At 57.7% G+C, this 10,049-nt stretch overlaps 1 protein-coding gene across 1 annotated transcript; it reads left to right on the top strand.

The window, feature by feature from the left end:
• The first annotated feature begins 2,383 nt into the window (after positions 1-2,383).
• Positions 2,384-9,947, top strand: PEX10 (peroxisomal biogenesis factor 10). Its single transcript, XM_079149857.1, has 6 exons — positions 2,384-2,575; positions 3,275-3,355; positions 5,108-5,514; positions 7,059-7,234; positions 7,316-7,451; positions 8,355-9,947. The coding sequence occupies exons 1-6, from the start codon at positions 2,428-2,430 to the stop codon at positions 8,421-8,423; spliced, it is 1,017 nt and encodes a 338-aa protein (XP_079005983.1). The 5' UTR covers positions 2,384-2,427; the 3' UTR covers positions 8,424-9,947.
• Positions 9,948-10,049: the final 102 nt, after the last annotated feature.

The following is a 10,049-nucleotide window of genomic DNA, read 5'->3' as shown; positions in this document are numbered from 1 at the left end:
CATGATCCAGGTGATTCACAAGCTTGTTGCTAGCCTAGAAAGCTCTCAATAAATGTTAGCTAATTATTATCAGCATTCCCTGTTAGTCAGTGTTTTTGTCACTGTGACCAAAAGATCCAACAAACACAAAGGAGGAGAAGTTCACGTGTCAGAGGTCTCAGCCCACAGACAGCCGACGCCATGCTCTACTGAGGTGAGGCAGAACATCATGGCGGAAGGGCCTGGAGAAGGAGAGCAGCTCAGGACGTAGCACCAGGAAGCAGAGAGCTCTACTCACCAGAGACAAAATATAAACCCCAAAGGCACACCCGTGACCCGCCTCCTCCAGCCACACCTGCCTGCCTAGTTACCACCCAGCTAATCCAGTCGGGGATTAATGCACTGATTAGGCTAAGGCTCCCACAACCCAGTCATTTCACCTCTAAACTTTCTTGTACTGTCTCACACATGAGCTTCTGGGGGACACCTCATCTCTAACCCATAACGTTCCTATTCCACAGACCAAAACTGAGGCCTAGGAATGTTGTGAGCACTCCCTGTGGATGCAAAGGCCTGGAGGGCGCTGCTGGGGAAGTCAGAGGCCAGCTCAGAACGCTCCCATGCAATGTCACCAGTGCGCTTCACCTTGGTTACCAGATGGGATGGACACCTGGTTTAAAGGCTGGGGTCATCCTTACTGGAGCCCAGGAGGCAGATGTCAGAGCACAAGGACAGAACTGGACCATCAGTTGCTTCTACCCCATGCTTATCACTGCTTTTGCTGAGATCCACAAGGTTCCGTGCCTACCTGCCTTCAGTTCTAGGAGCAGAGAGAGACAGAGTGGACAGGGAGTCATGGGGCTTAGGCCCAACCTGGGGGCTCAGGCAAAGAGTGCCTAAGGGAGGAAGCAAGGCAGATGTCTTCTCCCCTAGCAAAAGCCATTGTCCCCACCCCATTCCATAATCCTGGAACGCAGAATACTGCAGCAAACAGGACTCCCAGGTCATGAAGCCAGCCTAGGGACATGGAAGACTGACTTATGAATGAGGCAAGGGAGCCCATTCTGCCTTCCCACCCTCTCTTCCCACATTAGGGCCTTCCTACCCTTTTCCCACTTCCCATCTTTGTGCTGAGACCCACATTCTGAGCTGGTTCACTGGGAAAATATTTCCTAAACCCCTAAAATTCTACCACCAACCTAAAAAGAGTAGATGGACTGGCAGTGCCATCTGCTGGCTGCCCTGGGCTCTGCCCTTAAGAAGAATCCCTTGTGAGGAGATAGAGGACTGGGGTGCACTATTGCATGCACCCCCAAACAAGTGAGGAAACAGGATCAGAGGCATCATTCAATAATGGAGCCAAGATCTGGGGATAAGACTTGAACCCAGGGATGCCTCAAGACCGACCTCCCTGGGAACAGACACTTGGATACTGTTTCTGGCCCTGCACCCTCCTTGAGGCTGGGATTTCAACTCATTATGCACATGATAAAAAATCAGGAAAATGCAGTCCTGTGCAGGAATCAGTTCATGAGAGGTGCCCAGAGCAAGCCACACCTCGTGGGCCTAAACTAAAATTGAGCTCATGAATCAAGGAAACAAGACCTCCCTGTGGACACACAGACTAGAATGGCCTAGGACCACAAACAACTGCATTTCAAACTGTTGCGTGAGAGTAGGCCAGAAACTCATGGACATCTGTATCTCCTCCTGGGCCGCGCGGAATCCCTGTTCCCACCCCTCCGTCCAGGCCCCGCCCCTCCCACCCAGCCCGTCCCCCTGCTCCCGCCCCTCTCCGCCCAGCCCGCCCCCTGTTCCCGCCCCTTCCGTCGTTCCCCGCCCCTTTCCGCCCCTCCTGGCCCCGCCCCCTCCCGCCCAGCCCGCCCCCTGCTCCCACCCCTTCCCTTTCCTTCCAGCCCGGTCCCCTCTCCTGACTCCTCTTCCTCTGCCTCCGGCCTCCGGGTCCCCAGCCGGCCTCGCGGACATCAGGTCCCGCTGTGGCCTGTGGCGGCGCCAACCCCGCTGGCGTGTGACCTTAGCACGCGCCCCAGGTGTACGTCCGTCCCTGTGAGCAGAGCGGCTGAGAAGGGTCGGGGGTCCAGGGGCGCTGGTGGCTGGCGGTCACCGTCGTCCCAGGGCGCTCCAGCGCACGTTCCGCGGGCCCAACGTCAACGACAGGAGGCTCCGGGCGACGGTGGGCGTCTGCCGCCTATCCCAGGGCCCGCGCAGCCCCTCCGTCTCGCCCTGCCCCTGGACTCGCCCCGCTCACGCTTCTCCACAGGCCCCGCCTCCCGCCCCGACCTGGCCTCGCCCCCCCCCCCCCCCCACCGCGTTCCGCTCGGTCTGGTCCCTGTCAAGTTTCTCCACAGGCCCCGCCCTTGTTCGCGTGATGCACAAGGTCTGCGCCGCACGTCGAGCCCCCGTCGTGCGTCATCAGGCCGCGCCCGTATGGGCGGCCTGCTAGTGCGAGGTCGCGGAGTTTCGGACATGGCGCGGGTTGCCGCCCCCCCGGAGGTGATCCGCGCGGCGCAGAAGGACGAGTACTACCTCGGCGGCCTGCGAAGTGCGGCGGGTGGCGCCCTGCACAGCCTGGCGGGTGAGCGTCCGGCGAGGGCGCGGCGGGAGAGAGGCCGGCGCCGCTGCGGCTCGGCCCCGCGTCCCGGTCGGGGCGGTGCGGGCCGAGGGCCCTGCGGAGGCGGAGCGCTGCTACTCACGGGCCGCAGCGGGCTCTCGGTTGCCGGCCGACAGGAGGGTGACGACCAGAATAGACTGTTTTAACGTAGCAGTTTCTTTGACAGACACTTTGTACATACTCCGCCAGGCACTGTTCTCCGTGCGTCCCCAAGTTATCCATTTATTCTTCGAACGTCTCCACAGACTGGGCCTGTGGTTGGTGGGGAAATGGAGGTTCCAGAGAGATCTCACAGCCAGGTAGTTGGAGAGCTGAGGTGTGATGCTAGGCAGGTGGTCCTAGCCTGTGCTCTTAGCACTACCTAGCCTGGGGCCTGCCAGGCTGTAGGCCCTAGAGCAGTTGCCAGGCAGATCCTGGTGGGACACAGCTACAGGTGGTAGTTCTCAGGACATGGTCTGTGTCGCTAGCCCAAGCAAGTGGAGGAAGAGCCAAGACAGGGCCTGCGGAGTGGACGCCAAGGGAGGCCAGAAGAGAGAAAAGTGGTCGAAGGCTTTCTCAGCTTCCAGGAAAGGGAGGAACTTAGCACCTGGGGAAGATTGTTGTCCCTAATCCTTAAAGGACCCCACCACTTCCCCCAGGAATAATGTGTTTTTCTCTTCTCAGGTGCAAAGAAGTGGTTGGAGTGGAGGAAAGAGATTGAGCTGCTCTCAGACATTGCCTACTTTGGCCTCACAACACTTGCAGGTACCACCCCTCAGCAGGCCTTTGACACTGAGGGATCCACAGTCCACCCAAGTCAAAGAATGGGGTGGGGGTTTCCAGGCAGAGGGAGAAGCACCTGAAACTAGTCCACATGAAGCCTCAGGGACCATAGACCAGAGCAGAAGGAGCTGTCCAAGACTCTCCCCAGGGCTCAACACCCAGCCAGGGGCCTTGGCCTTCATCTTTCTTGTGTCCCTGGGGACCTTCCTCCAGGACTTTGTCCTGGGTGCCGTTTTTTTCAGTGGCTGACCTTGGTAGCACAAGTGGGTGTCACTGCTGACCCAAGTCCCAAGGATGCTGGCAATAAGCCCTGGTGGGGGAGTGAGAAGGTCAAGCCTAATGATCATCCTTTAGAAAGATCTGATAGGCTCTCTGGATTGCCAGTTCCATCTTGGGACCCAACAAGGATCACCTGCCAAATGCCAGCCAAATACAGAAGGGGTTCAACCAAGGGTGTCCTGCTACCCTGGAACACTCTAGTTGGTGATAAGCACCACATAACTCTGTTGTGTGGTATTGTAGGAGGTGATAAGCTCTTTGGGGGAAAGGGCCAGTTTTGGGAAAGAGCATTTCCCAGACAAGCAAAGCAGACAGCCCAGGCCAAGAAGACCCCGAGAAGAAGGCCCCCTTAGAAGGATGGGGTTGACTCTGGGAGATGGTGAGTTTGTGAGCTCTCAGCATTCCCTCTGTAAGGTGTGGGTGCTGCAGGGTCTGGGGCAGGGAGAGGTAACTGCTGGCTGTGACCAGAGCCCAGGCAGAGGTGAAAGCAGGAAGACACACAAAGAGATGTCAAGGGTGCACCATGGGCTGGACTGCAGGAACAGGAGGGCCAGCATGGTTTTCCATGGAGACAGGATGTGGGGAGCCAGCTTTCCCAGATGTTCCGGAAGCTCTCTTTTAGGTAGCAGTGAATTTGGGGGCACTATCCGCTAGGAAGCTGACCTCGAAGCCTGGAGGGAGCCAGGTCTAAGCTGGGCCATAAGTTGGGCTTGAACTGGAGTGCATGGGAGGTGGGGAACAACAAGACTGAGTCCTAACACTTGGGCAGGGAGTAGGTAGAGGGGTGGCAGGGGAGAAAAACGGAACGAGCACAGGCTCTGAAGAGGGCCAGAACCTGGGGGGCCAGGGAGCATGGTGTGTTGACTTTCCATTGCTTCAACAAAAGCAGAAAAGTCAACTTAGAGGAGAAATTTATTTTGGCCCACTTGGCCCCATTGCTTTGGGCCTCTGGCCAGGCAGAGCATCATGGTGGGGAGCATGTGAGGGGGCAGAGCTGCTTGCTTTATAGTGACCAAGAAGCAGGGCAAGAAAGAGAGGAAGAGGCAGGAATAAGACCCTTCAGAGGCATGCCCTCGGCGCCCTACCTCCTCCATCTGGGCCCTGGCCTCTAGTAGCCCACTCGGCTACAAACTCACCAGTGGGTTAGTGCCTCAGTCACTTCCCAGAAGCCCTGTCTCTGAACATTGCTGCATGTGGCACTTCCGTATCCCAACCATAACAGGCCAGATTCCAGGAGCTGAGGGCAGCCTGAGCAGCAGGTTGTGTCCCATGCTGCCTGAGGTCACAGGAAGGCTACGGTGGGTTTAGTAATGGACACACTGGCTGCGGCCAGGGTTCAAGGTGACATCCTGGAGGGGATGGGTTAAAGGTTGCGGCTGGTGGACTGGTGTTCAGGTACAGAAGCTGACTGAGGACAGGCTGACCACAGGAGCACACCTGTCCTTGTCCTTCTAGGCTACCAGACGCTTGGGGAGGAGTATGTGGGCATCGTCCAGGTGGACCCATCCCAGCGGCATGTGCCCTCTGGGCTCCGCCGCTGTGTGCTGGTCACACTTCATGCAGTCCTGCCCTACCTGCTGGACAAGGCCCTGCTGCCCCTGGAACAGGAGTTGCAGGCTGAAGGTGACAGCATGCGACCCTCACAGGGTAGCCTGGTGCCCAGTGGGCGTGGCCGCTCAGGGACACGACGATGGGTTCGTCGCCACACGGCTAGCCTGACAGAGCAACAGAGGAGGACACTTCAGCGGGCCACTGTCATCCTTAGACAGGGCCTTGCCTGCCTCCGTCGCCTCCACATAGCCTGGTTTTACATCCACGGCACTTTCTACCACCTGGCCAAGAGACTCACGGGGATCACTTATGTAAGTAGCAGAGCCACGGGCTCCGTGGACACTCGGACCACTGCTGCACTGTCTGTGCCCCTGGTCTGTGCCGATGATGCAATCACAGTCCAGTGCTGCAGTCTGAGGCTGAAACAAGATCCTCTACTTGGAAAATGACAGTTTTTATTCAGTTACATTTTGCTAAAAGATCTGGGGAAATCTGGTTTCCATAAACCCTGAGGGTAGGGCAAGTCATTTTCCTGTGCAGGGCTGCCAGGAGGTGGGGGTAGGTCACTAAACACAAGGCCAGTGGTCCAGCCTCGGGGCAGGTCTCCAGCACAGGCCTACGGCTGTGGCTGTGTGTATTTCACTGCTCTGGGGAAAGAGCAGGTGGTCCCACACAGAGCCGAGCAGGCTCCAGCCCCGCTCCCAGGGCCCTGCTCACCACCATTTTGGAGCCCTGGCACGGGGCAGTGTCTTGGTTGGGCCTTGGTCCAGGATGTTTTCCAGCAGTGACCATGTAGACAGCTTCTCTGCTGGGCCTTCCTCATCTGCGCTTGCTGGCTGTCTGCTGCTTTTGACAGGCACCCAACCCTTCCTGTCCTAACTCTCCACGGGCACCCACGGAGCATTCTCTGCCCCCAGCCCCCAGCCTTGGTGCTCTGCCCTCCTGCACTACCACGCTGCCGAGCTCTCAGAAGAAACCCCAGGACTCCCTTCACTTGCAGTGCTGCCCTGAGCCCCTGCAGATCCCTTTCCATCTCGCCTCCCCACACATAGCAGGTCACCAGGATCATTTACAGTTGTGGTGGGGTCTCAGCATTCAGGACCCAGACTGGAGGGTATCCAGTAGGTCCTCACCCCTTGCAGGATCTGGGGAGTTTGCTGAGTGGCTGTTCTCCCTCCTCAAGGGCCACCGTTGGCCAGGCACCCAGGGCAGGCCTGGGGCTCCTCCACAAGGGCAGCAGGGTCAGGCTGGCAGTGGGATCTGCCACCTCCATATGTGCTCCGACTCTGCCTAAGGCCTGTTTGGTTGACATGGTTGTCTCCACTTTGGGGCCAGTGGAAGAGACATAGAGGTGGGGGACAACAGGCTTTTACTTCAGTGATATGGCCAGAAGTTATGTTACTACACGTAGGAGACTGGGACAGTGTGTAGGGGCCAGAATGCCCCCAGAGGGCCATATGCCTTGCTGAAATAGGGAAGTGTCTGTCCCTACAGCAGGGCAGCTGGTGGTGGGCATCCACATGTCCAGCTCCATGCCCCCCAGCTGCTCCTTGGCCCTTTTGCTGGTTCCTCTTCTCCACAAGGGGTGGTTCCTGGATGACCACAGAATCTTCACCCACTCCTGTCCTATCCTGTCCAGCCTCAGGCTCACATCAGCTATACTGAGGGTGCCAGAGGTCAGTGTTCTGCCTGGGCCTCTTCCTGGTCTCCCCAACCCACCCCCAGGCCTGGCCTCATCCTTACAGCATTCCCAGTACTGTGGGAGGCCTGGGCCCGACTGAACAGGGGCCCCAGCAGGCACGGAGCCAGATCCCCTTCAGGCTCCTGATGGCTCTGGGGCCACCTGCCTTGACAGCTGCGGACCCACCACCTGCTGGGAGAGGACCCACGGGCATGCGCACACTACAGGTTGCTGGGGCTCATCTCCCTGCTGCACCTGGCGCTCTCCGTGGGGCTACAGGTATACAGCTTCAGGCAGAGGCGGCGAGCCAGGAAGGAGTGGAGGCTGCACCGCAACCTGTCCCACCGCAGGTGCGCAAGGGCTGCTGGGGTGCCTGGCCACACCAGGGAACGGGACAGCACTCTCACCTCGACTGTCCCTGCCCTCCCCAGGAGCTCCCTGGAAGACAGAGCCATGTCCCGAGCACCCCTGTGCACCCTGTGCCTGGAGGAGCGCAGGCATGCGACGGCCACACCCTGTGGCCACCTCTTCTGCTGGGAGTGCATCACTGAGTGGTGCAGCACCAAGGTGGGTGCTAGCCCTCGCTCTGTCTGGGGGGAGGGTGGTCTTTTAAAAGCACCCAGGTAAGTCAGGCATGGGGCCCTGTTAGGTGGAAGTTGCCTGCCAAGGCTTGGCTGCACCTTGGGCAGAAAACACATGGTAAGCACAAGAACCAGGCCACGCTGCTTCACCCCTGCCCTGCCTCCTGGCTGCACCGACTGGGGCATCCTTGTGCCTGCACTGGACCCTCCGCTCCAGGCAGGACGTTGAGTGGAAGTGTGCTGCCTACCCTAAGCAGCTGGGCCACTGCCCTTGCTAGAAGGAGCCACAAAATGGTTTTAGCCAGCCAGCTCTTAGGGAGAACACCCTGGATGTCACTGAGCAGGGTAAGGACAGGAGAATTCATTCTTCTGGAAACACGCCCAAGAAGCTCAGTGATGCCAGTCAGATGGGCGTTTGTGAGAGCCCAGCGTGGCAAGTGTGGAACACGTGCACAAGCAGTGCAGAGCAAGCCCCATCCCGAAGTGTATCCAGAGTGGGACCTAGTAGAAAGACCTAGTAGAAGAAAGGGCTCAGGGCATTTCATGTGGCCCAGCATCTGTCTTCCTGATGAAGCCTGAGGCCCTCTGTAGCTGCCTGCCAAAGCATTGCTGGGCAGACGTGGTGAAGCTTCAGCAGCAGAACAAGCCCAGCAGGCCTTCGGTACTAAGGATGAATGAGGCACCCCTGTGTAGTACTCTGAGTGTCCAGGGACAGCTACTGTGGGCCAGCACTGACCATGCCTAGCACCACCACCCTGACCCCTGTCAGGAGTGGAGAAGGCTCTTCTGTGGTTCTGAGTTGGAGGTCACAGGTTTAGCAGGAAGAGGCAGCTGTGTTGGGAGGCGGGGCCAGCCAGTGTGCTGTCAGTGACCCTACCATCCCCCACAGGCACAGTGTCCCCTCTGCAGGGAGAAGTTCCCTCCCCAGAAACTGGTCTACCTGAGGCACTACCGCTGACTGGCACCAGACGTCCCTGAAAGTGGATGGAGGAACCTCAAGAAGCTTATTCTCAAGATTAACTTAGTTGCACAGAGATCATAAAACCCTTTACACTGTGTGTTGCCACATAAGCTACGACTCCAGCCACCCAGGTAGAGGACAGAAATGCAGGCTGACTAGGATGATGGGCCTGGCACCTTGAGGGCTGTGCTGGCAGGGAAGGGCCAAAGCCCTAAGTTTGGCTCAGCTCAGGGCTTCTTCAGAGGTCCCTCGCTTGAACAAGATCTCAGGGTCCCCTCCCTTCCCCAGCCACACAGTTGAGAACTAATTTCAAAAGTTGTCGAGAAAGAATTTTATTCATTCGGTTAAGCAGCGGGTTCCCAGGAGGGCAGGGGCTGAGGGTCAGTTGGGGGACAGGGGGCAATGTGCTCCAGCCAGTGGTGGCAGAGGACCCCAGCACCCAGGCCAGGTAAGTCCACCTCCACGCCTGGTGACTACTAACCAAGTGTCAGTACCTCTGACTAAATATTTGGCACATATTTTTGATTCATGTTTGCTTCCCATTTTTGGCCTTAACATAAATGGGAAGGGGTCCCCAGATGCGGGGGCAGAACTAGCTTGAGTCTAGTTTCCTATTTTCTTCACATCTTAACCTATTCGTGCTGCTCTAAGCTCCTGTGAGGGAGCCTCCGTGAGCCAGTGCCCTCCCTCAGAGGCCCAGGTGGGCAGGTAGACTGCCCCCTCAGCTTGTCCCCAGCCTGCTTCTTGCCTCCATTTGCTATTTCTAGGTTTCAAACTTAAGTGGTGCCAGAGACAGCCTGGCAACTTAAAGAAAGTAATTCCAGGAATGCTGGTCCATGATGAGCAAAGGATTGACCTGGAAGGAGCACATAAATATCTGGAGCTGCCTCTGGATTGTGTGGCATGTCCCCCTGCTGGGAGGCGGGGTGGGGCTGAGGCCAGCCAGCAGCACTGGCTTTGCTGTGCAGCTGTTCTGGTCAGCAGGTCAGCTTGCAGCAACAGGCAGCTGCCTGCCCTAAGCTGGGAGGGGCACTGGGGTTGGCACCAGGGCTGCTGGGCAGCAAAGCTTCCACAGCCCTTTAGGGAGGCAGGAGCACAGCTCCGCACAGCCATCCTCAGCCCTGGACAGGTGCACAAAGTTCCCATCACAGACCAGAGTCTGACAACCCAGGTGCATACCTATATCCCAGCTGCTAGGGAGGCCGAGACCAGAGGAAAGTTTGACGTCAGCCTTGGCAACTTAGATCATGTCAGAGGAAAAAAATTTACAGGGGGCTCTGAGGGTGAGGCTCAGGCGTATTACTTGCCTAGCAGGCTCAAAGCCCCTGGGTTCAATCTCTAGAACCACATACTTGCAAAAGTGCTTGGAACACGGTTTAAAATGACGAATCAGGTATACAGAAGGACTTTACTATGCCCTCAAAGGAGCTCAACTTGAGAGGAAAAGCCAACAAAAGACCGCCCAGACCACTGTTCAGCGTCTGGAACCATCTGTGTACGTGGGAAACGCTGCTGGTGAGCTGTCGGGCCGAGCCCTGCACCCATGCCGCTGAGCCCCTGCAGGGGGTCTTGCTGCTGCAGAGACGGTTCCCTCCCAGTGCTGCTGAAAGCAAGCTGGGCCTT

Source organism: Sciurus vulgaris (assembly GCF_902686455.1).
Source record: "Sciurus vulgaris genome assembly, chromosome: 1".
NCBI classification, from domain to species: domain Eukaryota; kingdom Metazoa; phylum Chordata; class Mammalia; order Rodentia; family Sciuridae; genus Sciurus; species Sciurus vulgaris.
This window is presented reverse-complemented; position numbering and strand designations above follow the sequence as displayed.

Bases quoted from the DNA above. Each gene is read 5' to 3' on its own strand.
- PEX10 (XM_079149857.1), top strand. From the start codon at position 2,428: ATGGGCGGCCTGCTAGTGCGAGGTCGCGGAGTTTCGGACATGGCGCGG. The intron at 3,356-5,107 runs GTACCACCCCTC...TTGTCCTTCTAG, and splicing joins TGGCCTCACAACACTTGCAG to GCTACCAGACGCTTGGGGAG. The intron at 7,452-8,354 runs GTGGGTGCTAGC...CATCCCCCACAG, and splicing joins CTGAGTGGTGCAGCACCAAG to GCACAGTGTCCCCTCTGCAG.